This window comes from Adiantum capillus-veneris, chromosome 19, assembly GCF_014529385.1.
Source record: "Adiantum capillus-veneris isolate H3 chromosome 19, ASM1452938v2, whole genome shotgun sequence".
Lineage (NCBI taxonomy): Eukaryota > Viridiplantae > Streptophyta > Polypodiopsida > Polypodiales > Pteridaceae > Adiantum > Adiantum capillus-veneris.
Genome location: NC_140949.1, coordinates 85570880 through 85598798, shown reverse-complemented (window position 1 = coordinate 85598798; position 27919 = coordinate 85570880). Strand labels below are relative to the sequence as shown.

Genomic DNA, 27919 nt, shown 5'->3' with positions numbered 1-27919 from the left:
TCTCGTACCCGACAAACCAAAGCGCGATAAAGGCCAGAAACAATCAATCACTTCCAAGTCGTTCACATGATAAGAGAACTCCAAGACCTGGGTCCTAGGGCAACTGGAGACATTGTCCATTGACCAATCCTATTTACCTCTCGCACAAGGGGAAAGAGAAGCCAATTGATACCTCCTGTCCCCCTATCTGGCACCAAAAAATGTGAACTCTCGCCAAAATGACACACGAATGAGTTAACAAACCTTCCCCCTCTACGGTTCATGTCCAAGCTACCAGCCCTCCAGGAATCGCAAGAGGGAAAAACCTGAATCTGCATCCCTCGAGGTATAGTCTCTCGCGGGGGGTGGGCCATAGGAAAGCCCCACCCAAGAAGCTCACGATGGGTTACATTTAAACTGGTAGATTGTTGTCCTTGTCATTAGGCGTTTGGTATCCCTGCATTAGAAATGGGATTTATTGTCCCTCCAGGAGCTCCTTACCAAAACACACAAGCATGTATGCTCTTTCCTTGGTCTCTCTCAAATTCTCAAGGTTACCCGCTGACCTTACCCACTATCGTGCCAAAATATTTCCAAGAACAGCCAAGAAAATGTCTGGCTTAAAGGTATACTCCAACACCTCATTGAAAATAGAAAACAGAGACCGCATTCCACACCAACATGGCCACTTTTGCCTTTGATCCCACAGCCTTTTATTTGAGACAGCATTTAGCAAATTGACAGCTTGATCAATTCCTGTCTGAGAGTTGAGCATTAGGTCTCAATCGAATGCTGAAAAATTAAGAGGTCTTTGTTCTCAAGGAAGAAAAATGAGGTCTAGCAAGCTCATGGTCACTACATATGTAGACAAAAAAATTAAGTTACCCCAAAGGCACAAACAGAAGTCTGCAGATACCTGATATCTATCACCATAGCCCACATGTATGATGTCCTTCACTCCAACTTTTTTCTCACTACATATCGTACATCTAACATCTGCCATCTGTCAAAGGTGCCAAAGTTCCTGATTAGTTGGACACTAAAAGCACTCCTCTTAACATGTCATGCATAGCGTCTAAAACAAGAGACACTAGTCTATGTGCATCAAAAACTTGGACCAGTTCATCATCACGATTCAGAACATCATGTTTACCTGCATAGTTTCAAGTTCTTCTGGCTCCTGAGCACTTTTTTCTTCAGCAGTTAGGCCATCCTGGGACAGGTAAAAAGTACAGTTCCTATTGTAAATGCTTTGATTTTACTGTTAATTAAAACCATGGATGGTCGACCCCTTTTTTACACACCTTCAATTCTGCCGGTGACATATTCAGTACTTTTGAAGCATCCAGCTCTTGCTTAAGGAGACGCTGGGCCAGTTTAGAGCTATTCTGCAAATAGCAGTTCAGATTTGTAGGCATCAGAGACACAGAAAGGTTGCTCGTCTCGTCCACACTTACAACAAATCTTCAACATCAAGATTGGATTAAAACTGGATACCTTCAAATTAAACTCCAGCTGGCGCATTTTTAAGTTGTATTTGTGCATATCAGAGCTTAAAGATTCAAAGGCAGTCCTCTCAAGACAAGTAACAGCTGCAACTGCTGCTGCTGGCCATGTAAGATCTTCAGCCTGCAGAATCAACACAGTTTGGCAAAAACGGCTCATAGATATAAACGGTAAAAAAAGTAAGCTAATTTGGATCTATGTTGCAAACCTCCGCAATTTCTTGTGCCTTGCTTCCAGAAACAGGAGATCCTTTGTCACCCGTTGTTTTGTCTTTGCTCACATTTTCTGTAGATCCTGTCTGCTTTTCCAGCTTGAATACATACTTGACCCCCTGTACAAGTTTCTCCAGCCAACGATCACGTGCTTTATTTCTTGTCAAAGCCCTGTTTTCAAGCAAAACTGAATAGGCTTCTGACAATGGATCGCCAGGCAAAGCACTCCCAGGAGTGTCTGGCCGACCAAACCCTTCTCTAGACGATAAGTCACCAGGTAAATGGTCTTCCTTGTTGATATTAAGAGGTAAGATGGTTCTCCTTCGTGCTTGCCTCCTACCCTTATCAGTTATCTCTTGGTCACCTACTCCATCTTCATGTTCAATGTCTAGAAGTTCACCAAGAGCATCTCTGGTCTTTTGCACCAGCAGATTTATTTCTGCCTGCTTGCTGTCTTCATAGTCCTTGTCTGTTAGATTCCAAAGTTTTTTCTCGGTAGGATCATAAACCTTCCTAACAATAAATCCAGGGTGCTTTGAGCGGAGTGGCGCCTGTTTGTGAGCAGGTATAAAGTGAACAACGCACTTGTGCATCACAGATTCTGCAGCAACCTCATCACGATGAAAGCTATAAAACAGGTCACGAGAATCTGAGGAAACCCAGCTACCTCCTGACTTTTTGTCCGCCTCCTCTGGGCGGTAAAACCACTGACCAGTAACTGCAATGCCCCCATCTTTTGATTGCTTTATCTCCTGAAACCAGAACTCTCTCTCTCTCTCTCTCTCTCTCTCTCTCTCTCTCTCTCTCTCTCTCTCTCTCTCTCGTCGGCTAGATCTTTAAGGTTTCTTGGGATAGTTTCCTACGACATTAAAACTCTCTTCTTCTTCTTCTTCTTCTTCTTCTCTCTCTCTCTCTCTCTCTCTCTCTCTCTCTCTCTCTCTCTCTCTCTCTCTCTCTCTCACACACACACACACACACACAAGATGGGCACCACGTGCCAATAGAAAAGAACAGACTGAACAGACTTTTAGCACTTCAATAACAAGTGAACTGAAAGAGAGAGAGAGAGAGAGAGAGAGAGAGAGAGAGAGAGACGACACGCAACACGTAGTGGTGGAACTCCACCCCAGAGAGTATTGGCCCCAAACCTTGGTGCCCCTTTCGGTATTTCTTTATATTACTTGAACTCAGTATAAGCCGGTACTCCATCCTCTACACCTTCATCCATAAGCATGCCGGAGAATGAGCCCTAGCCTCATATTTAAAGGCCCTTGGCCTGAAAAGCAGTTACAGTGAAAAGCTTCAAACTCAAAAGCAACTGATCCAAAAGCTGGCGCTGAAAATCAGCCAGTGGAAATCCATACAATTCTGCCACGTCAGAAAAACGCGGCAATCCGTACAGTTCTGCCATGTCAGCAGTCAGTAGAAAATCAGGGTTTTCCGTACACTTGTCCCGTCATCAGACGGGCGCAAATCTTTTGTGTGTGTGTGTGTGGGTGTGTGGTGTGTGTGTGTGTGTGTGTGTGTGTGTGTTGAGGGTCCAGCTTTATTTTAATTCCTCTGTCACTTGGGCCCCATCAGATGGGGTCCCATAAGTTGGTAGGACTCCTTCTGTTGTTGCTTGTTCTTCTTAGGGTTTAGGCCCTTTGGCCGGGACTTGCAAGTCGGCTCCGTTCTTCAGTGGCTTGACATGTCACAATTTGTGACTCTCTTATTCTTCTCTTCTTCTTCTTCTTCTTCTTCGTCTCTCTCTCTCTCTCTCTCTCTCTCTCTCTCTCTCTCTCTCTCTCTCTCTCTCTCTCTCTCTCTCAGCACGCGAGAGATAGATAGATAGATTGTATTATCGTCCACTGAGGTCAGATATGACCCATGGGACCAAAAACAAGCATTACAAATGGTTCCGACTAAGCAGAAAGATGATGATGACGATACATATCAGTTAAGGACTGAGGATCCATTGGGAGGGTAAAAAGAAATGGAAATGGGGAAAACAAAAAACTAGGGAGGGTCAGCTGTGGAGTGAACTAATTTAGGGTTTCGGAATTCTTGGATGATGGCTTTACCACCTCGATAAACTGCCCATTTACCTTGTTTGCCGGCTTCATGTACCTTCTTGAGCTCATTTGGTTTGGTTTTGAGTTGGTTTGTGGTTAATTCTTTGGTGATCCAAAACGTTGTTCCCTTGAGGAGACGGGATTGGCGTAGTAGCTTTTTTCGTTCTTCTTTGTCCTTGAAGGTGAGAATACAATGTTCGGGTGGTACATGCTTGTGTGTGTCATTGATCCAGGAAATGGTTTCACGCTCGATGTTGACAGGTTGAAGAATGTTATTGAGTTTGGCGATTGCCTCTTCGAGAGTGTCCTCGCTTGTGCACCAAGGTGCGTGAAGTCCTCCAATCCTGACCTTAAGACCAAGGGATTCTTGTAGTTTGCATTCTTGTAAAACTGCTTGTATCTTGGTGTCGATCTTCTCGTGTGTCGCTTCATGAGCTTCTTTCACTGCTTTGACGGTTTCGGTAAGGGACGCTTCAACACCTTGAGCTTTTGCAATTAGATCTTGGCTCTCTATCTTCATCTCCTCTAACTTAAGCAAGCGTTGTTTGAGTTGCGCATTCTCTTCAATAAGTTCCTGAATCTGAGCTTCAAGAGCAGTAATCCTTGCTACTTGACGAGTGGCTGAATCCTTCTTAGGCGCAGCTACCACCGCAAGGAAACTCTTGCGTGTGCTGGTCGTTGGTATGCTGAAGGAGGCCATTAGATCCTTGGAATTTCTTGACTCTGTTGTGTGAGCAGTTCCGACTATGGGAACCAATGCTTTTCTCGACTGTTGTTGCCCAGTTATGGGAACCGAGTTTAAGCTTGGTTAATAGTGCTTATAGGAGAATAAGCAAGCAAAGAAAGCGTTTTTTCAACTCGTCGAAACGTGCAGAAACACAGAAACGAGGACACTCCCTGTAACTCGAGAGAATGGGGCTACAACTTGTGTTCTGCTGGCAATGGAGAAACGCAGTAGCTTCTCATCTCTGCAGTTCGAGAAGACGACGATGCTGGCGATTGACAGACGTAGAAATCTGCTGGCTTCTGTTGGCTGTGGCGGGACAAACTAAGAGGACCTTGAAACTGTTGGCGGGGGCGGGACAGGGCTGAGCTGAGGGATGCAAAGGCCCCCCCCCAAAGGGCTGCCCCTCGCCCAAGGGGAAGGCTTGCTTGCAGGCTTAAGCTTAGGCGGCTAGGGTTTCACAGAGAGAGAGAGAGAGAGAAAGAGAGAGAGAGAGAGAAAGAAATGAAATGAAATGAGACGAAATGTTATATTAACAGCTTCAAAAGGCCAAAATGACCTTTGAGACCAATCTGTTACAAAATAGTGAATCTAATACCATGTCTGGGTACAAAAAAAAGAACTAGAACAAAGATACTGCTACCAAAATCCATCCTCATATGCACTCTCGATGTCGAGAGAGTATGGCTCGAATCCTCTGTTGTAGTCTCCGTCAATGCTATGTAGCCCCTTCCTTCAATAGTGGCCGTCTTGATCTCCGTAGCTCCAGTGCTCGGTCGATGAGAGTGCCGATAGTGGCCGAATGAGTGTGGGCCGAGCTCTGCAGTGATGGCTGCACCTCAAGCTGTCCCATATCTAGTGAAAAGAAATCTGTAATCTGTCTCTAATATTGTCTCTCTCTGGACCACTCTCCAAAGTCATGAGGTACGAGGATCAAAGATGCCTGGGTTTGTTTCTGCTCGAGCTGCGCAGACACAGAGAGAGCCTGATGAGAGGAGAGGCCAGCCAGTCTCAGAGACACATCACAAACTTCTTTAGAGCAGACATTGGACACTTGGAGGAGCTACTACCACAGCAGATCTTGTAGCCTCACACCAGAGGCACACTCATCGACCGAGCGACTGAGCTGGGGAGGTACAGACGCCCACGACTGCGGAGAACTACACAGCATCAACGAAGGCTACATTAGAGGATTCGGATCACTTTGGCCAGACATGCACGACGCCCGGTCAAACTACTGACCATAGAGGAGATTGATGAGATTCGCTAGTGAGCAATGCTGGATCTCTTGTGACGTGATTTAGCTATCCCGGCTAGCTGCTTAGTTTTCACCTACTACCTTAGGATTTCATAGTATTTATATTTTATCATTTTGTTACTTTGACTTTGTATCAGAGCCAGCACGTTGCAACGCTCTCGTCTCAGAGGTCATTTTGGCCTTTTAAAGACGTTAATATAACATTTCATTTCATCACTCTCTCTCTCTCTCCCCTCTCTCTCTCTCTCTCTCTCTCTCTCTCTCTCTCTCTCTCTCACACACACACACACACACACACAGAGTAAAGTGTGTCTATCTCTGTGTAACTCAAGTAGATATAGCCCAAGACATCTCTAATCCTCATAACTCATGACCCTAGAGAATCGACCAAAACCCTCTCTAAATAAGCAGTGGAAACGGTCTCGTATCTCATAGTACACTCTGCAATGACATATGTAATGTAGCTCTCTGTCTCTTGCTCTAGCTGGCATAAGCGGCATATCCTGCTGTCTCCTGGTATCTCTCTAAATCTACCAGACTCAATCTCTAGCTGATGTGAGGATGTGTGTATCTGACCAATGGCACACCGCAAACCATGAGACCTATGTGTGTCCATGTAGCTGGGTCGAATCACAAACCCATCTCCTGTGAGGTGGAGAAGACGCTCTCTATAGAACGCCATCTTCGTGCCCAACTCCTATGGCGGCTCTATCCATGTCCTCCTACTATCCAACTAGATCAGGTCCTCACGAATGAGTCTAGTAATCTCTACTCGTGTAAGAGACATCGAAGGTGCCCGAAGAGAGTACTGGAAAGGGGGCAGCCTGTCCATGGTGAAGCCATGCGTCTCGAACCATGATGTCATTTGTGCATACCAACATGAAGTGTCCTCCTGAAGAGGTAACTGTCTGGAAGACTCAAGGGCCAATCTAGCATATTTGTCTCTGGTAGTATTGCAAAAAGGAGACTGATCTGATAAGAGCCTCAATCTCCATAGGAGGGGCAGCTAGCTCTGCTCAATGATAGCGTGGGGTACGGAGGCCTTGGCTCTGATCAGTCGAGAGATCATGGATACGAAGGGCCTCTCCATACGTCTCCAACCATCTTGGCCTACAGAGGGTCCCCATATCTGCACCCCATACAACATAGCTCAGGCTACTAAAGTATCAAAGAGCCATAACTTTGTCCGAGGTTCCTGGAACTGAACATGCGAACACATCCTCTCCAAGCCTCCCAAGGTCGCAAAAGCTCTAGTTAGTCTAGTCTCTGCTGCTCTCCCCAAAGAAAACCTCAGCCCACTGAAGACAACCCCAAGGTAAGTGTATGCATCTGTATACTCTACAATCTCTTGACCATATGTAAAAGATTGTGCTCATCTCCTGATCCACTGTGGTGTAGAGAGAGAGAGAGAGAGAGAGAGAGAGATGAAATGAAATGTTATATTAAGGTCTTCAAAAGGCCAAAATGACCTATGAGACCAAACTGTACGAGAGAGAGAGAGAGAGAGAGAGAGAGAGAGAGAGAGAGAGAGAGAGAGAGAGAGAGAGAGAGAGGCTGATTTTTGTTACTTGAAAAATCCCTCAGAACACCCAAAATGGTGCCGATTCTGAGAGCAAGTGGTGACAATCTGGAAACCGTAGAAAATGGATACAACTGTCCACATGGAAAATTGTAGAAAATGAAAGCCAGAGTGAAAAACCTCTCCTAAAGCGAGTAAAAAGTGCCCTGGCAAGCTAAGGGGAGAGAGGATGACCGCAACTTCTGAAAAATAGGCACTTCCACCAAAAGCATACCATGCTACTATCTCGAAAACCTGAACCACCAAAAGCCACCAGCGGCAAAAAAGACAAGGAAAATCTTCAATGGCAAGAGCTCCAACGTCGGGTATTGCCCACCAATTAGTATGATCTAACAACAAAGGGAAATGGATAAACAGAAGGGAGAGAGAAGTCGATGACGAAGATGAGGGAGACGAGGCAACTACACCGTGCATACCCCAATAGTTAAGAGCACATGTAAACCAAAACAACAAAAACCAAGCTCCCCCACACACCCAACACACACACACACACCCCAAAACACACCGCAAACAACTAAAAAACAAATCATAAAAAAAGACGAGCTCGTCCACAAACCAATACCTGAAGACCAGTAATGCAAGTAGCGTCAGCATCACCGAGAAGACCAGCAAGCTGAGGGGTGTAAATCGAGCCTGGTGGCTCCTACACCAAGACAACGCACATGGGCCTCGTCATGGGGAATACAAATGATGGGGGGGGCACCACCTAGCTGGGAGTGAGGCTAGGATGCAAACACAGACGACCTAGAGCAGTAGAAGTGACACACCATCTACCTAAGCCAACAAGAATACAAATGGTGATACACAGAGTAGGAAAGATGCGTACTCAAAAAGAAGGTGTGGGCGCGGTCATGGATTGTTGACGGGACACGGCCGGCTGGTGATGACATAGTTGCATGGCATACTTGACAAAACCCAAACAGAGTGGCGTGCAAAATCACCCGTAAACATGTTCCCAAGTGGCAGAGTTAGGGAGAGGGATAATCGACACCATGCGAGAATCAAGCTTTTATTTCTTAGTGATACTTACAAACAGTGACAATAAGATGACACCAACATCTAGAAGGAGAGAGCTCCTGACGTGGGGCGCGGGTGATGAGGTGTGATTGCCATATGGTGCATGGCACTCTTTGGAGTTAGCAGTATTAGTGGGTTAACGGTGAGATTAATACAGGAAACACCATGACGATGTGGCCCCCGGTAGTATCATGAGCAATGACAAATGCTAGGAGCGCCCAAGAGTAAGATGGCGTCGATGCTCGTTGCCCTAGAGTAGTCATGGTGCCTTCGTGTGGGTGTTTTGTGGATGTCTCATGAGTGCTTCTCCTGCTTCCTTAGTGCATGATTTTTGTGTGAGCGAATGTGCTTCCTTGAGTGCATGTGATGTGTTTCTCGGTCTATCTCTCCTCTATTTGTGCCTCTCGATGATGTTGTGTTGTGTTCTATAACAAACTTGGACACCCCAAGTCTAGACTCCGTCGCGACACCAAAGAGAATCGCTTAAAATACATCACAACTTTAAAATAACAATTCAATTCAAGACGACACGGCCCGGCGTAGTTCCGTGCCTAGAGGTATTGGCCCCAAAGAATGGTGCCCCTTTCCGTATTTCTTTTATATTAATGCTTGATCAAAGTTACAACTCCTATAGGGTCCTCCGCTCTCAGACTCTGCGTCCAGATGCTTTGATGAGAGAGGCACTTAGGGCTCTTTTATTCTTACAAGGGATGTCCAAAAGCAGAGCCCAGAGAGTAGTTAAACTCAAAAGCAAACTGTTCCAAAAGCAACTGGTCAAAAACTGCCATAAAAAAGTCAGTAGTGCAAAAAGCAGAATTCCATACAACTGCCACATCATCAGCTAGTCAACGCAAATTGCGGAAGACCGTATAGGCTTCCACGTTAGCATGTCAATGCACTTTTAGGGATTCTGCCACGTCAACACTGTCCGTACAGTTTCTGCGTGTCTGGGCAGAACTGCCACGTCATCGATTTGTGACATGTTCCTCTGAAAGAGACCTCCTCTCCTTTATATAGGTGAAGAGGAGGAATCATTTACAAAAAAAATTTGCCAGACATAGAGGGCCCATGGCACATGGCACGAACCCTGCCAAGAGGACCATTGTTTTGGTTTTCTTAAAGGTGGTAATGATGCTAGATGCCCTCTAGCCAATGGGTGGCCACTCCGGCTAGAGAGAGAGATATACAATGGATTTTGGTTATGAAATTACAAAAAGATGCAGGTGGGGATAGGCAGGGTAAAAGAGATATCTGCAAGTCTTCATGCCGTAGAGACAACACCCTATGCGGAATGACTCCAACGCACCCGGTTGGTGCTTTCTCAATGCGGTGTTGTGTCCGGGACCAGGTACGCCTTCGCTTCGTTGTACCATTCAACACTGCTGCCACGTGCTTTTGGTTGCTGCCTTGATTGTCGACACCCGGGTTGTTGTTATGCAGAGTGATGGTGTTGATTTTTTACGTGTATGTGGGTATGTGTCCGTGTATAGCATGTGTAAGAGGGAAAGTGTGCGCGTAGTGTGTGTATTGATGGTGATGAGAAAGAGAGAGATATGCTACTATGATTCGAATGAGTTGCGAGAGAGAGGTAGAGAGGAAGTGAGAAGGTTAATAGAGAGAGAGAGAGAGAGAGAGAGAGAGAGAGAGAGAGAGAGAGAGCTGAAAATGCTAATCGAGAGGGGGAGAGAGGAAACTGAGAGAGATAGGGATGGTGTCTGGATGAGGGGGGTCTGTGTGTGTGTGTGTTGAAGAAGGAGAGAAAGTTGTTGGTCTCCCGACTAGAGAGAGAGATAGATAGATAGACAGATAGATTGAATTATCGTCCACGGAGGTCATATATGACCTATGGGACCAGAAACAAAACATTACAAAAGATTCCTTCTGATACATATCAGTTAAGGACTAAGGGTCCATCGAGGGGTGGAAAATTGAAGATAAGGTGGAGTGACCTAGGTTGGGGTAGGTGATGAGGAGGGAGCCCATCTGGGAGTTCGGAACTCCTGGATGATGGCTTTACCTCCTCGATAAACTGCCCATTTCCCTGCTATGCATGCTTCTCGCATCTTTTGAAGTTCGGCCTTCTTCTGCTTGAGTTGGGTGGGTGTGAGATCTTCAGCAAACCAGAGTTTTGTGTCCTTGAGAAGCCTCAATTGCTCAAGGAGCTTGACTCGATCCCCTTTGGTTTTGAAGGTGAGGACTGCATGATTGGTGCGATGCTCGTGAGCAAGAGTGGCGATTGTTGTTGGATCCCATTGTACCATGTGGGTTGTTGTTCAAATGCGAGCAAAAGACTCGTGGAACTTGAGATCCCCTCTCCTTGCCAGTCGCTTGGAAGCGCACCAATGCAAACATTGAGAGCGATTTCATCTTGTCGCTGTTGTTCGCATAGCGTAAACACCACACGATCTTCGATTTTGCGAAAGATGGCATCTTGCACTTCAGTCTTGACCTTGGTTTCTACCTCCATTTTTGTTTTGTTGAGCTTGATTTCCGTCTGTTCCATCTCTTCATTCTTGGAGTTCTCCACTACGCTAAGTTGAGACTCGATGGCTACAACTCTTTCCTTCCAATCTTCGTTTTCCTTGCGAAGTCTTTCGACTTCATTTTGAAGACTAACCATGCTGTCCACCTCTGGGGGTGTTGCTACGACCCCGAGGAACGTGGGCTTTCCTCAAGATGAAGCCCGAGTAGCCGCCATGGTAGGCACTGGAACAAAAACTGACTTAGGCTTATGAGAAGCCTTAGAGTGCTCTGTGTAGGCGGGAACAGAGGTTTATTGATTTAAGTGAAGCCTTAGGGCTCTGTGTAGTCGGCAGCAAAGGAGATTTCTGTGTAGTCGACAGCAAAGAAGCCTTAGGTGTATGAAGCTCTGCTCTGTGTAGTCAGAGCAGGCAGTCGACACGAGGGCGCAGTTGAGGCGGGTAGGCAGCAACAGGCAGCGGGCTTGGACGTAGCGTAGAGTTGAGCTCGGGCCTTGGGCGGGGCTCAGAGAGAAAGAGAGTTGCTTGATAATGGAAGAGAGAGATCGTCATGCTGATCCGAGTAGAAAAGAATGAGAGAGAGGTGGCCGTGGGGAGGCCCCTCCTCCTTCCCTATGTATATTTTAAAAAAGTTTGTTTCTTGAAAAGAGACTCCCCCTAATGGGGTCGTTTCCCACGGCAAAGGGTGGACCTCCATCCGAAGTTTGCCAGTGAGTGTGCTCTCAAACTAGAACCTTGAGCAATAAGCTTGTCGAACACTTTGTGGGTTCTTTGCAGATACACCCTATTTGACATATGTGTTGACCGGGGAAGAGCCAAGTTTTTTTAATGACCAGTACGTATCTCGATGATGATGCCACTGAGAGCTTGTCAAGTGCCGCATACCTCCATCATGCAAGTGTAGACAACTGCGTTCGGAGAGAGGTTCTCCTTTGCTCCTGGTAAAAACAGTCTAGAGCTTTGCCCGCCACACCCAAATGGCGCATGTATAATTAATGTGCTCCGAAAGATGACATCCCGGACTGAAAGTTTCTCAAAAACCCTTTGTGCTCTTCTTAATTCACCGTATCTAGCATACACATCAACCAAAGCATTGCCAAGCACTTTCTACCTTAAGAATCCTTGACTAGCTATAGCATCATGAATTCTGCGACCCATATTGGCATCTCGCATAGTATCACAACCTTCAAGATGCTAGATAGGGAGTTTTTATTTTTATTTTTTGGTTTGGCTCCTAGTTATGTACAGGTGACTACTCCTAGGGGGGTTGTGAAAAGCATGCATCACAACGGTGTCGCAATGGAGGGCCCATTCTTGAAAGGTTTGTCGATACACGCCCGGCTAGAGCAAGACTAGGGAGACCCTCCAAGTGGGATCCGGACCAATCGAGGTCATTGTTGCAAATTTAACGTCGAGATCCAAGCACCTAACTCGAACGGCATGTGGGCAACATACAGCAATGGGAAGGAACTATGAAGCTCAACGCATGCGAATGGTAACGAGATGAACCTCACACGGAGGAGCTTCAGCATGAACGTGGGGAGTCTGAAGACTTGATGGCTGTCGTCGCAGGTACGGGGACCATGTGCCAACGGAAAAGAACAGATTGAACAACTTTATGGCGGAGTTCCACCCCAAGAGAGCATTGGCCCCTAACCTTGGCGCCTCTTTCGGTATTTCTTTATATTGCTTCAACTCAGTACAAGCAAGTACTCCACGCTCTCCACATTCACTCGGAAGCGTGCCAGCGAATGATCCCATGGCACAAATTTAAAGGCCCTTGGCCTCTCAAAAGCAGTTACACGAAAATCTTCTGGTCCAAAAAGCTAGCAGGGCTACAAGCTGAAAATCCATACGTTGCCCACGTCAGCATCTGTCAACGCAAAACGCGGAATTGTGAGTATGATCTACCACGTCAACATGTCAGCGTAAAAATCTGGCCGTCCGTACAACAGTGCCACATCATCAATTACTACGCAAGAGAGTTGGAGGGTGTGTGTGTGTCCTGCTTTATTTGTAGTTACTTGGGCCCCCACAAACAGGGTCCCATAAGTTGGTGGGAACTCTTCTTTTAAAAATAGGCCACTTGGCAAGGCTTTGTAAGTTGGTGAAAACTCCTTTTGTTGCTTCTAGTTCTTCTACTTCTGCTTCTTCTAGGGTTTAGGCCCTTGGTCGGGATCTGTAGGTTGGCTCCATTCGGTGGCTTGACACGTCAACAGCTTGTGACAATGGCAGCCATCTTATCCTCATCTTTGGATGGGCAATAAGTACCTCTGCCGAGTACGTTATGTCCTCCATTGTGCCTACATCCCAATTGGCTAGTTAAACCGCACATAAGCCACTCTCTGATTTGTATCCGAGCATTGACTTCACAATGAAGACCTTTGCTACGGTAGTGACTTCACATACTCCATTGATCCCCTCTCCCCTTACTAAGCAATCTCTTTAAGAGTTCTACTCCAAGAGCTGAAGAAATTGCAAATTGACATGGTAGCCTTGAAGCAAGAACTACTCAAGAAAGACGAGCAAATTCTCGAATTGCAAGCCCACGTGCAAGTCATGAGGAATGGGCAAAAAATTACCAGACACGACCTCATGCCAAAGAGATTTCAACACGCATTGAATGACATAGTGTTAAAAGTTAAACTGTGGCTTAGAACATTTTGTGAATGAAGTCATATCAGTGGTTAAAGAGAAGGAAAGAGTGGAGAGTATCAAGAATGAAATAAGGATTGGCACGCTGGGATAGGGAGGTCTTAACAAAGGAAATAAAGGATGACTACCTTTTGGACATTGATGTCCTCAAAGCATGACTCAGCAAGGTACTCCCATTCGTGGACCCAGGAGACCCCTACTCCATAGTGAAAGGTATACAGGCAAAGGTCACTTACATGGATAGATTTGACAAGGTAGAAGTAATGAAACGGGGAAAATCACTCAAGGGAACAAATGTGTGGATGGCACATAAGCTAACACCACTACAATTGAAGAATAGAGCACTAGAAATGGCTATAGGTAAAGAGGCAAGGAAGAATGGCAAGTTGACTGTCTACGAAGGAGGCAAATCAATAATTGCAAAGTTCAGTACCACAATCCCCAATGAGTGAACACATCATTTATCTAGATTAGCACTTTCCATTTTCTGTATTGAAACCATAGTTACCCGGAACGCGGAACGGGAACGGCGACGGGATCCCTGCGGAACGGGGGAACGGCTAGGGGTTCGGAACGGGAACGGCGCGGAACGGGAGGTATAAAAAACACCCAAATAGTGCATTTTTTAGCTTCTTGTGTTTAAATACAAGGAGTATTAGAGTGCTTTGACTCTAATACTCACAAAAAACTCGTTTTGAAGACCATTCAATCTTCCTATGACTAGATGATGTGTGTGTGTGTGTGTGTGTGTGTGTGTGTGTGTGTGTGTGTGTGTGTGTGTGTGTGTGTGTGTGTGTGTGTGTGAGAGAGAGAGAGAGAGAGAGAGAGAGAGAGAGAGGGAGAGATTTGAGAGAGTGGGAGGGAGAGGAAGAGAGCTTGAAGGCTTAAAGCCTTGAGCCTTGAGAGAGTGAGTCTTGAGAGGGAGAGATCTTGAGAGTGAGAGGGAGAGAGCTTGAGCCTTGAGGATTAGCTTGTGGAGAGAAAGGGGGAGGGGGGTGCATTTTATGAGTCCTTGAGGCCTTGCACACTTCAAAAAGAAGCCCAAACATTTACTTCAATTTTTTCAATTTTTGCCAAATTTGTTTGTAGCCGTTGGCCGTTCCAAGGGCATTCCGGAACGTTTTGGGGGCGTTCGAAACGTTCCGGAACGGCCGTTCTGGTTTGCACTGGCCACCCGGAACGTCAAATGTTTCGGGACGTTTCGGAACGTTCGGGAAGGGAACTGCCCCCCCGGAACGCCGGAACGGGGGCTAGGGGGCGTTCCCCGGTAACTATGATTGAAACCCCATTAGCCCCAAGAGGGCTTTTTCATAAGCAATGTACTTCATTGTCTCTAGTTATGAACTAACCCAATTAGACATTGCTTTAGTGCTTCTCTTGCAGCTGTGTAGAAACAAAGAGTGTTGATATGGATCAAGCAAGCAGCCTCTCTTAAGTTTCTCCACGGGCGCATTCACCAAGCCCAGCAAGCACGCCCTTAAAGAGGGGAATGAAGCAACAAAGGGCTAGTGCTTAAGAGAGAAATCTACCTCTAGTAATAACCAAATGAGACCAAACATGACCTTAGACAAAGATCATACTATACTCTGAGCCATGGAGGGAGACGGAGACTCTTGGTATGTGAGCTTTGTTACACCTCATGTTAGAACCCCCTATCCATGTCATGTGCCTAAGTGTCAAGCCAAGTAAGCAAACCATATGATAATCCATGTGTGTGTGATGTGGATAAGCTTAGTCATCAACCTAGTTGGCATCTGTGTGAGGTCATCTCATGTCTGTCACAATTGTGACTATGTTAACAGCAATACATCTACTCCTAGTTGCAGATACGCGAAGTGCCATGCCAAGGAGGACCCCTGCGCTTCGATGGTCACACCCCTTCGCCCAAGAGACGTGCCTCTTCGCCAAAAGCCACACTCCTTTGACGACTGGTCACACCCCTTCGCTCTACGGGTGCGACTCTTCGCCCAATGGTTGCAGCTCTTCGCCGAAAGGATGTGTCTTTACGTCTAAAGTCGTGTCTTTTCACCAAGAGACGTGTCTTTTCATTTGTGTCTATTCGTCTCCTATATAAGGAGCCCTTGTATCACACATTCAATCAATCAAACACAGAGTCTTCTTAAGTCTTTCTTTGAGTTTAGTTCAGTTTCGTAAGCCTTAATCATGAGTTTAAGTACTTAATAGAGGATTAGTACCTAGAATCCTCACAGTGGTATCAGAGCAATTTTTTTCCGAGACCCGAAGGTTGTGAGCCTCTCACCCTCGCCGCTACCCTCTCCCCCCCCTTTCCCGGAGTTGTATGGAAGCAGAAGAAAGATGGAATTCAACCTCTTCGCCGATGGTCTGAGGTAACTGATTTAATTCTACGCATATAATAGCAGCATAAACAGAAACGGGACAGTAGTGTGTGTGAGTGTGTGGCGTACCCAGAGTATGTGTGTCGCGTACCCGGACGCTACACCCTTTGGCATATGCAGCAGTGTACCCCTTGGAGCCAACTCTTCACATGCTCACCCCTTGCGTGTGCGTGGGCAGCCCTTCCCACTCGTGACCTTTCACGCTGGCTGCACCTCTTCAGCAATCAAATTCGGCCGTCGACACCCCTTCGTGAATAGGTGTTGCTCTGTGTGTGCCCCTATGAAAGGTCACACCCCTTGCAGACTGAGTGTTCTGGTGTAGGCACCCCTTGGTGCTACCCCTTTACTGGCGCACCCATTGCGTAGCAACTCTTCATGTTTGCGCTACTCATTCACTGGCCCAACCCTTCACGTAGCGTACGGAATTACTTACGCAGCCATCGATTCTGGACTTTCACGCTACTAGCTATACTCTTACAACTTTTTTTTTTAAAAAAAACAACTCCATATTGCGTGAGAAAAAGACCAGCGATCTAAGTTTTTGCAAGCTGCTCCTACCCCATCCTCCAGCGTTGGCATGGTGTGCTTCTCCTGCACGCGGTGCTCCCGTCCCAAAAGCTGTAACCGTTTCAAAAAAAACCTGCTTTAGCACATGTTCGAGTTCCCTTTAAGGTGTAACCATGCCGAATTCTCAAGACGGAGGTGGTCAGTCTGACGATGCCCTTACTCTTATCAAGGAGCAGATGGCCACACTTTCCATAAGCCTCGCATCACTTCACACTCGATTGGATGAGATGCACACGGAAAACACTTCTCGAAGTCGACCTGCTGCTTCTCGAACTACACATGCTGATTCGACACCTTCATCTAAAGCTTTAGTGGACGAACCAAATGAACCAGATCCAACTGAAGAGGTAGACAATCACGAACTTCAATTACTTTATAAAATTTTTAATGTTGCACACAAGAAGAAGCTTGATGTTAAATTGCAGGAACCATACACTGGTCGCCGCGACAAGCGCGTGCTGGACCAATGGCTGTTCAAAATGGAGATTTACTTATCGAACACAGACTTGGTCGAGAGTAAAAAAGTTGCACTTGCTAGTTCTCTGCTCAAAGACACAGCATTTCTTTGGTGGCAACGACGGGTTGCTGATGGTAAACACACACCTTCTTGGGATAAATTCCGGCGTGCTATTCGCAAGGCGTTCGAACCTGCCAATGCAGATTTTCATGCCCGGTCCTCTCTTCGCCGTCTGAGCCAGACAGGTTCCTTGGCCGCGTACATCACAGAGTTCTAAAGACTAACTCTGGAGATAGAGACCCTTAGTCCCTCTGATAAACTTCACAGTTTTATCGACGGACTCGAACCCAACCTGAAGGATGATGTGCACAAATACAACCCTACCACTTTGGATGCTGCAAAAATTGCCTATGTGGAGCGTCTTGCCGATAATCGGCGCCCTACACGGAATTTTCTCCCTAGTAACAGATCTTCAAATAGCGCTCGCTTTTCAGAGCGCGATCGCAGAGGCAACTATAGCCAAAGTCAACAACATCAGTCTCAGTTCAGACAGCAAGCAACCTTATTCAACTTCAAGGTTCTATTCTCAAGATCGACAATCTGAAAGCAGATCTTCTTCACATGTTCCTCCACTTGATCGTGGTAAAGGACGTGATTTTTCTCAAGATCGGCATTCCAATACTCAGCAAGGCTCTTCGTCAAATGGATCTTCGACTTCAAAGAAGGAAGGATTACGTACAATTTGCAGTTCGAGATTCAAACTTATGCAGATCAACTGGATTTTGAAGTCATGCCTTTATCTTATTACGACATGATTCTTGGTAAGCATTGGTTATTCCAATATGATCCAGTAATTAGCTTTCGAGGACATACTATCAATTTGTTCAAAGATGGACGTGAATTGACTTTACACGGGCTTTCTCATGCGGAAAGAGTGATTCAAGCCTCACGTGTACTAGTCAAGCGACATGATACAATGGATTATGAAGAGAATATGATTTCCGATGCAAATGCAGATATTAGTATTGATGAATTTTTGAATTCATTACCTTCTCCTGAATCAATTAATGAGGACAAAGATAAAGATATAGTTGCAGATTCCGAGTCTGAAGACGACTATGCTTTCTTTGATTCTTTATTGGACGATGATATGCCAATTACAAGTCATGAAGTTACATTCCAAAAGATGATTCTGAAGAATTTTGGGATTCATTATTGGAAGATGATTACACTCTCAAGCCAAAGTCCTCTCCAGTGATTACTAAAGTTGAAGTTACTCCATCTGAAGAGTACCTTGAGAAGATTTCCGCTTCCCCAAATATTTCACAGTTACTTAAAGATTTTGAACCAGAAATCTTACATCACATGAAAGATTTTGAAGATCAACCTCTTGTTGCAATCAACTTGATTAAGCCAGATTCCTCTAAAAAGTCTTTGAATAATGCAATGACATGGGATTTAGCAGTCAAAGCAAAAAGGTTTCGCAAGAAGCAAAGGTTAAAGACAAAGGTTTCAGATAACTCAAAGATTGAAGATTTTCGAAGATTCAATGCTTTTCCAAAGTTCTATCAACATCCGAAGTCATTTCTTTGACACGGGCTCTCATTTTAAATGGGAGGGAATGTCACGATTGTGACTATGTTAACAGCAATACATCTACTCCTAGTTGTAGATACGCGAAGTGCCATGCCAAGGAGGACCCCTGCGCTTCGATGGTCACACCCCTTCGCCCAAGAGACGTGCCTCTTCGCCAAAAGCCACACTCCTTCGACGACTGGTCACACCCCTTCGCTCTACGGGTGCGACTCTTCGCCCAATGGTTGCAGCTCTTCGCCGAAAGGATGTGTCTTTACGTCTAAAGTCGTGTCTTTTCACCAAGAGACATGTCTTTTCATTTGTGTCTATTCGTCTCCTATATAAGGAGCCCTTGTATCACACATTCAATCAATCAAACACAGAGTCTTCTTAAGTCTTTCTTTGAGTTCAGTTCAGTTTCTTAAGTCTTAATCATGAGTTTAAGTACTTAATAGAGGATTAGTACCTAGAATCCTCACAATGTCGTGAGGATGCCTCTCTCTAGACTCTAACTCTACATGAGAACACCCAATGTACACACAATATGATCAATAATCAAGTCTACTTTGTGCACCCACACACTCTCACGCCGGAGATTAAGCTTCTGGTACTCTTCATTGATATATTAAGCCATGAATGGCTCACTAGATCATCCACCATAAGCCATATAAATTGGTATCAGAGCCATAGAGTGATTAGTATTTCCCAATCATAATTAGATTCTAGCAATTTCTCATTAACATCTCTCCATTAGCATCTCCAATATTTAATTAGTTATTGCGGGCATGTTCTTGAGTCTACCTCTTGAGCCACTACCCTGCTAATTGGTTTGAGCTCAATTAGTATTGGTTTCTTGCATTTAGCACTCTCTAACAAGCTCAAGAATTGAACATTTTCTAATTTCCTCATTAATGTGTGTGTAAGCAATCTCTTGCATTTTCATTTGGAGTTTTGCGCTAAGCAAAGATTCCTCAAATCAACTCTTCTCTACTTGCTTATTCGCTCACCTAATTGAGTGAACTCTTGGACTATTGCTCAATAAGATGATTGTATGGTGAATTAGAGTTCTAATTAGGCTTCTTGTTCATTAGCCTCTTTAATTGTGCATCTCTATCATTGCATTGATACATTAAAGCCTTTCTTTAATCATTAGAAATTGATATCCCAAAGGTTGTCTGGGAATTAACTCCTATCAAGGTTTTATGCAGAGTTTTTTCTTACAGTTGCTTTCAAATTTTACTGAAGTTTCAAATTTCAAAGGCTTCAAGGTAGAGCAGCCTAATAACCATCAACATAAGCGGCATCTCCACCTGCGCTAGAAAGAAGCTTTTGTCAAAACTTTTGACATCCGTACAAAAGGAGTAGCATGCGGCTGGATTACACGGCTACACCTCGCAAGAGATTTGGCAACGGCCATCTGCACCAGCTCGGCATCATTCTTGGTGCATTTGGTAGCAAATTTCGTAGACCAGATTCCGCAACAACTTTAACCTCTATATGTGAGGCGGCAGCTTGCACAGTCTTGCAGCTTTTACACACCTATTCGTAGCGGGAGTGGGCAGATTATTGGCATCTGATACCTTTGGCAGTCAGTTAACTGGCACACACACTCAGCGTATCGCACAGCAAAACTGATTTTTGCTTGGAAGTTCCCACAAACAAAACCCTCACACATCACCTTTAGCCACCTGCAAACACCGCTCGGCACTGTCCACCTGCGGGTCTTACCCAAACACAACCTGTTGTGCTGGCATAGAGTACCCACATACAAGCAATGCTCGAGCTGTAACGAACTTGGGACACCCCAAGTCAAGATTCTACCGCAACACGGCAGAGATTCACTTCAAAACACTTCACAAATCAAAAGAGATTCGACACGGCTCGGCATACTTTCGTGCCAAGAGATATTGGCCCCAAAGACTGGCGCCCCTTTCGGTATTTCTTTTTCTATAAATCTTTGAGCAAAGTACAACCGGCCCGTGGGTACTCGCTCGCAGACACTACGTCCAGATGCTCTGAGAAATGAGCCCCCTTTGGTCACTTATAAAGGTTTTACAAGGGTGGCCTGTCAGGTGACACATCCAACCGTATGTGTCCGTGGACAAGCTACAGCACGACAAGGGTTCACTCAATCCAGTCAGTCTAGATTAGCAAGTGTTCTGGCACTTTTGTGAGTCTGTTGGCAAACCGTGCATGTCCAGGCACTTAGTGTAGATGCATAACTCTGGTTGCACACAGCATGATCATAAGCATTCCCATCAGAATCCTTCACGGGAATTTTCCAGTGCATTTAAGCTATTTTCCCTATTTTTGACATTTTTCACTTATTAATTTAAGTGAGTTTTGTTGGAAAGTAGGTAGGGCAAATTGAGTAAGTTTGTATATAAGCAAACCTAGGCTAGCACTAATTGGCAAAAGAGCAAGGAGAACACATGCCGCAGGCAGCAGGTCCCCCCTCTCTCTCTCAAGCAAGATCCCCCTCTTGGTGGCGTTTTTCCTCCAAGCAAGAACCCTCAGCTTCCTAGCGTTTTTCATCAGCAAGACTTCATCGCCATCAGACCCTAGTACCTAGCGCTTTCAGCCATAGCCTCATCGCCAAGACCTCTCAGCCATTGGCGTTTTTCATCCAAGCGACCCCTCGCCACAAATCCCAGCCCTGGCGTTTTTCAGCAGGCAGTTACCACCTTTTTCCTAGCGATTTCAGCAGTACACAGCAGCAGCAAATCAGCAACCTAAGCATCAAGAATTCAGCCATTCCGGATCAGCCAAACCAGCGTTTTTTTTGGAGCATTTTCACGGCTGCAAATCAGCGTTTTTATGGGCAGCAAAACAGCGTTTTTCAGCAGCAGCAAATTTCAGCCCCTGGCGTTTTTGGACAGCAGAACAAGTGTATCCGCTTTCAGCCCTTGAATTGGTCTCGTCATCCCCGTCGACGACATCAATCTAGCCTAGACTTGCATCAGTCACATGCATCCACTTTGTACCAGATTGTGCAATCAATAGTAGACCACTCTCACCAACGAGAGTGGGGCCTTCGGAGGAGGATTTTACGTCTCTGGTGTCGTATTCTCTTCTCTCTCTATCTCTCAGTCTCACACACTCTCATGCACAGTGTCCATTCACTTTGTCAGTGATCATTGCACTCTCTCATTCAGAACGGAAGGCTCTCCCTTCCCTAAGAACAAAAGGAATCTTGAGCACATTATGGAGCACTCATCTTAAGCAAAGTTCAAACATTCACATCCGTTGCACCTTACATTGCCAAAAGCATTAAACTTCAAAAGCCATGTCTCCCAAAAGCTAGCGCTGCCAAAAGTAGCTCGTAGAAATCACGGAAATCCATAGAACTTTGCCACATCAGCAACCAGCGCATTTTACGGCAGTCCGTACAACAACCACGTCAACATGCTCTTTGCTTCTTATTAATGGCACCTAGGCCCCTCGGCAAAGGTCCATGGGTTGGACATGCACGTCATCAATTTGTGACATACCCCCCTCTTGAAAACGCCTACAAAACAGACAGAGGCCATAAACTGTCTTAGTAGACATTGACTGTTAGTACCGACGCACTAGATACGACACATCTAGCACTTGTACAAATCGACAGTCACATCACAGGACATCACAAGACATCACATGACAAATTCACAGAAAAATTCATTCCAAACCTCACATCATGACTGCCAACAACGTATTTAGTAATCGCATCTAGATCCAGTCCGGACCTCATTGATCTACGATTAATTAATCCTTATTGTGATCATGTCTATAGACATTTATGAGACCGAAATGCTGCAGTCATTTTGTCTTTCAGTTCCTGCACTCAAACAAGTCAAATGAGAGAGTACAAATCAATCATATTCAATTTCGGAAATTCCATGCCATAAAGTCATACAGCAGAATACTGGTCATCCCATTAGTATCCCCGAAACCCAAAGGGGACGTCAGTGACCTTATTCAAAAATCGGGGTAATCTGTTGACAAAGAAGCGGAGTGACTCCCCTCTTGTGCAAACCCACAGCACTAGATTCACCCTTGCTGAATTCGAGGTTCTATCGGAGTAGACTATGCTAAACCAAATTCTTCAAGGTCCAAAATCTAAGGAGTATCTGCTAGGTCCTCCTCCTCCATCCACTTCGCATCCAATGCAGGATAGTTCTTGAATTTAACCAAGAACCGCCTAATCACTTTACCTTTTAACTTTCTGTCCTTGTATGCCAAAATCTGTTCTCGAACGAGTATCTCCTCGCTTTCCTCCACTTCGGGTTGCTCATCAGGCTCCCCATGCACTAGCACATCACCTTTAAAAGGCTTCAATAGACTCACATAGAATGCATTGTGAATCTTCTAAGCATCGGGCAGCTTGAGTCGAAAGGAGACACCATTTATATTTTCTTTTATAAGGAAGGGCCATAATACCTTATGCTAAGCTTTGGAAAAAGCCGCTCCTTTCCTTTCGTTTTCTTAGGCGTGCCTTCTCAAAAGTAAGAGCACCCAATCGTCTTCCTTTAATTTCAAATCGCGACAATGTCGATCTGCTACCTTCTTAGGTCGTTCTTGAGATTTCTCTAAAGCCTCCCGGACCTTGGCAAACGTAGTGTCCAAATCCCTCGTGTACTAGTCGGCTTCAAAAATCTTATCTTTAGTGTTGAGGAAGGGTGGAACCTTCAGAGCATCTTCAATTATCTTAGGCGCCGATGGCACCTTCCCCGTCAAAGAGTGAACCGTGTTATTGTAGGCAACTTCCACCAAAGACAAATATTTTTCCCATTGAGTCTTCTGATCAGAGATGTAAGACTTCGATAAATCCAGAACAATTGAATTTGCAATCTCAAATTGCCCAAGGTGGAATGATGACGAGAACTGCAACCGTGTGCCAATGTTCTCCCAAATAGCCCTCCAAAACAAACTCGTGAATCGGCAATCTCTGTCGGAGACCGAAGCAAAACCGCTCAATCTGTTCCTTAAAGGTGACCATTTTAAATGAAGAGGTTGATAGAAAAAGTCCCAAAACCTCTCGCAATAAGCGTCCCCAAAGAATCTCCCTTTGTTTGGAGTGCTCTGAGTAATGCCCTCCAAAGAAGGCAATGTCAAAATGCTGGATGAAGGCCAAAGCCCTTGGAGCATCTCGGAATCCAGAAAAGGATTCAAATTTTATTGATTCTCCACCTTCTTTGCGCTCCCTAATCTTCTTGCTCTTGTCTTCGAGGAAGTCGTATTGGTTGGCTTTGTAGAAGTGTTTCTTCTTGCATAAAACATGTGGTCATCGGAGTCCGAACTGTCAGAGGATGATTCCTCCGAAGAGCTATCAGAAACTGGTCGAATTCTGAGTTTCTTTGCCTTTTTCTTGCTCTTTCCGAAGCTTTGCTTTTTGCTTCGCTTTTTGCCCTTTCTGTCCTCCTCGCTCGAGTCGGAAGAGCTAGAAGAACTGTCAGAAGAAGAGGAAGAAGAAGAACTGTGTAGTCCTTTAAAACGCACACGCTTCTTTTGCTTTCTTGCAGATGCAAAAAAAGATTGACGATCCAAATCACCAGGGTAGTCAGTCCCCTTCTTGCACTTCTTCAATTGCTTTTTCGATTGATTCTTCGTGTCCAAAAGCTGACTGATCAGGGTCAGAACCACCTCTTGAAGTTCTTGTTCAATGAACATCCTCGAAAAAGGAGGTTTCTTGATTGCCGGTTTAATTGGTGGTTCGATGGCTTTCTGCCACTGAGTATGCACTTCAGCCATGGATTGCTGAGACAAAAATTTGCAAATTATGGATCTTTAGCAAACTGAAGTATCTGCTTTGTGCACTCATCAACTTGTTGTCGGCGTTGCATCTTCAAAAGTTCATACTGTGTAGGCCGAAGTGGTCCATACTCATCTTCTGTAAATTCGTTTAAATCTTCTGCATTGTCTCCTCCCGCCTCAGCGGTTTCAGAGAAGTTGATTGATTCTTTTCGGAATCCATAAGTGTTGCGAGAAAAGGGATCGGATTTCCTGGAGAAGAGAAATCGATCGTGCTCTGATACCATTGTAACAAACTTGGACACCCCAAGTCAAGATTCTACCACAACACAGCAGAGATTCACTTCAAAACACTTCACAAATCAAAGAGAGTCGACACTGCCCGGCGTAGTTCCTTGCCAAGAGATATTGGCCCCAAAGACTGGCTCCCCTTTCGGTATTTCTTTTTATATTAATCTTTTAGTAGAGTACAACCGGCCTGCGAGTGCTTGCTCTCAGACTTTGCGTCTAGATGCGCTAAGAAGTGAGCCCCCTTGGGTCACTTGTAAAGGTTTTACAAGGGTTGCTAAAAGCAGAGCCCCAAAAGCATTGAACTTCAAAAGCCGCGTCTCCCAAAAGCTAGCGCTGCCAAAAGAAGCCAGCGGAAATCGCAAAAATCGCGTACAAATTTGCCACTTCAACAGCAAGCGCGTGTTACGGCAGTCCGTACATCGGCCACGCCAGCATGCTCTTCGCTTCTTATTAATGGCACCTAGGCCCATCGGCAAAGGTCCAAAAGTTGGACACACGTCATAAGTTTGTGACACGAGCTATTCTGCAGTTTACAGCCCACAACCCAACGGCTCCACTAGATCTACTTTGCACTTGCCTCGTAGGCAACCTATCGCCCCACGCCAATTACCTTTATAAAAAGCCTTCAAGCTACGGCATCTAGTGAGCCTCTCCAAGGTCATTTTCTTCTTAGTAAGGGGATTGTTTTCACAAGAATAATATTGTCAAAGCCCTTTTTTCCCACCTCAAAGCCCCTTTTTTCCCACTTTATACGGTCTTTATCATACAAAAAACAAAGGTCAAGGCAACAAATTTGTGCAACCTCATGTTGCACTTATGCCCAACATCGTAAGTGGACTAGACAGTAAAACCTTCCTCAAGGGTAAAACAAGTGCACTGCTGAAATGTATGCCATGTCTAGCAAAGCATCAGTCACCTACGACACTCCGCCTATGACTAGACACATAAAATCACCACCAACAAGAACAATGAATTGACCAAAAAAAATCCCTCCCCTAGCACAATGGGTGTAGGCCCACAAAACATTCCTTTGCACAACTAGGAAGAAAAAATCCCATAATCTCCCTGAACATATAGGTGGGATCCACAATCCTTCCCTACACAAATGAGGGTATGATGCACAAATTGAGACCACACTTATTACCAAGTTTTTTTTCCGTAATTTGGAGGATTTTCTCCCCCACGCAAATTTATAGATGATTGTATTTTGCTGTTGTTGTTGCTGCCATGTGCTTGTTGTTGGTTGTTGGGATGTGAGCTTTTCTGCACATCATGTGTGAACCCCACTCCACGTCATGTGCGTAAGTGTGAAGCCATGTACACAAACCATGTGATAATGCATGTGTGTGTGTGTGTGGACAAAACTAGCTATCAACCTAATTGGCATGTGTGAGGTCTTCTCGTGTCATGAAGATGCCTCTCTCTCAAAGTTACCCGGAATGGGAATGGGTAACGGGAACAGGACAACAACCGGGCGGCCCCGGGAGCGGGCGGGGGGGGGGGGGGGCGCGGGGGGGTTCGGAATGGGAACAGGGCCAGAACAGTAGACTAAAGAAACACTTGAATTGCCTCCCTTCAGCTTAGCCCCAAATCTGCTCCCAAACAACCCCAAAGCGGCCTCCAAATCTGCCCCAAACCTGCCAACAGCCCCAAATCTGCCCCCAAACAGCCCCAAATATGCCCCCAAACAGCCCAATTTACCCGTTCCGCTGTTCCGGATCGCATCTCCCCCCGCCCGTTCCAGAACGGCATTCCGTTCCCGACCCCGATCCGGGAGCTGGACCTGTCCGGAACGCCGTTTCGAAACGTTTAGGCCGCTTTTATGCCCATTCCCTGTTACATTGCTCTCTCTAGCTCTATATAAAGCACCCAATGTACACACAATATGATCAATAATCAAGTCTACTTTGTGCATTAACACACTCTCTCTAGATTAAGATTTTACTATTCTTAATTGATGTATTAAGCCATGAATGGCTCATTGGACCATCCACCATAAACCATATCAGAGACCCACCACAACCAAGCACTTTTGACACCATGACCTTCCCTGATCCAGCACCTAACATGCGGGAACCTCAGCAAAGGACTTCTCTATCCGCTTCTCGTTACCCCTGCTCTAACCTCCTTGTTAAGCCAGCTTCTTTTGATACGTGGTATCACACTTATGGCTTGGTATGACCTACCGTATCCCTGTGGAAGGGGAGGACAGCATTAGATTGTCCAAAATTTGCATCATTATCATCCCTAAACTTAAATACTGCAGCATTATCAACATCATTCAGAATTGATTAACACCACACTCATAAATGGAAAATTTTCCATCTTTGAAAAAAGAAAACAAGAATGCATAATCCAGGCCAGAATGGTATACAATAGCTGCTACAGGCAACAACATAGAAGCTTTGAAGTCATAATAGGTACACATATAAGCCTCTTTGACAAATCTTACTTTGATAATGGCCACATAAGGCTTTTGATTTCTTTCTTCAGGAGTCACAAGCACCGGATCTTCCTGCAATCCAAATCAAAAATTAGTCCTATGGATTTGATGGAGAAGGGCATACTCACAAAACTTGACGAGATACAGGCAACACACACAATCTAAACAAAATAGTATTTATTCACTAGAGTAACCTCAGAACCCACACACAATTATGGGTAGATATGGTGTGAATGTAAGGTACACCAACTTGCAGATTTTAAAATAGCAACGTATATTCTTGTGTAAAAGAGTGACAACTAAATGTGTCCGTGTAAAGAAAGCAAACACAACTTATTTATTGTTCCAAAGAAAGGCAACAAGTGGCGGATTTGTATCGATTATAAACCTTTAAATGTTGCTACAAAGAAGCAACATTATCTTATTCAATTCCAAGATGAAATTTTGAATGATGTTGCTAGGCATGAGAGGTATCTGTATGCTTCCCTTGTCCATTGGCACGTCAGTCTCAATTATTGGAACCCTAAGACACGCTATCATCTGATCCCCTTTCTTAGGATTCCTTTAATGAACTTGCATGTGGTTCCCTTAGTTCATCGGAACCTTCGGATGTGCTACCATTTGATTCTTCAGAATCTTGCGATGAACTCGTATCCGATTCCCTTGATTCATTGTTTTCACTGGCAGACTCTTGCCCTATTGAGGTGGATACTATTCTGTCCATAGGATAAGTCAATGAGCCGGCATCCGTTCCAAATCGTTCCTTGGCATGTTGCACTAAGTCTCTGAATAAAGTTTGACTTCTGGTTTAGACAATAGTCTTGAATCTCTTTTAGCAAGCCACAACAAAACCGCTCAATCTAGTCTTTCAAAGTGATCTTCCGAAACAAAGACACTGGAAAATAAGTATTCCAAAACCTCTGGCAGTAGTCATCCAATGTATCTTTCTCATTCATTTTCAAGTGATGCCAAGCCGTGATGACATCTCTTGCATATTCATCTGATATCCAAGTTGACGTGAAAATTGTCTTGAAT

General features: G+C 45.1%; 1 protein-coding gene across 2 annotated transcripts in view; it reads right to left on the bottom strand.

The window, feature by feature from the left end:
* The window catches only part of LOC147434400 (protein REPRESSOR OF VERNALIZATION 1-like), a 111395-nt gene that overhangs the window by 34032 nt on the left and 49444 nt on the right, over positions 1-27919 (bottom strand). For both annotated transcript variants that reach the window (XM_086490873.1, XM_086490874.1), the window contains exons 2-7: positions 26894-26956; positions 1694-2449; positions 1477-1608; positions 1284-1367; positions 1133-1192; positions 896-982 (exon numbers count right to left, since the gene is read on the bottom strand). In XM_086490873.1, coding sequence (XP_086346999.1) covers positions 896-982; positions 1133-1192; positions 1284-1367; positions 1477-1608; positions 1694-2449; positions 26894-26956 — 1182 coding nt within the window. The remainder of the gene's footprint in view (positions 1-895; positions 983-1132; positions 1193-1283; positions 1368-1476; positions 1609-1693; positions 2450-26893; positions 26957-27919) is intronic.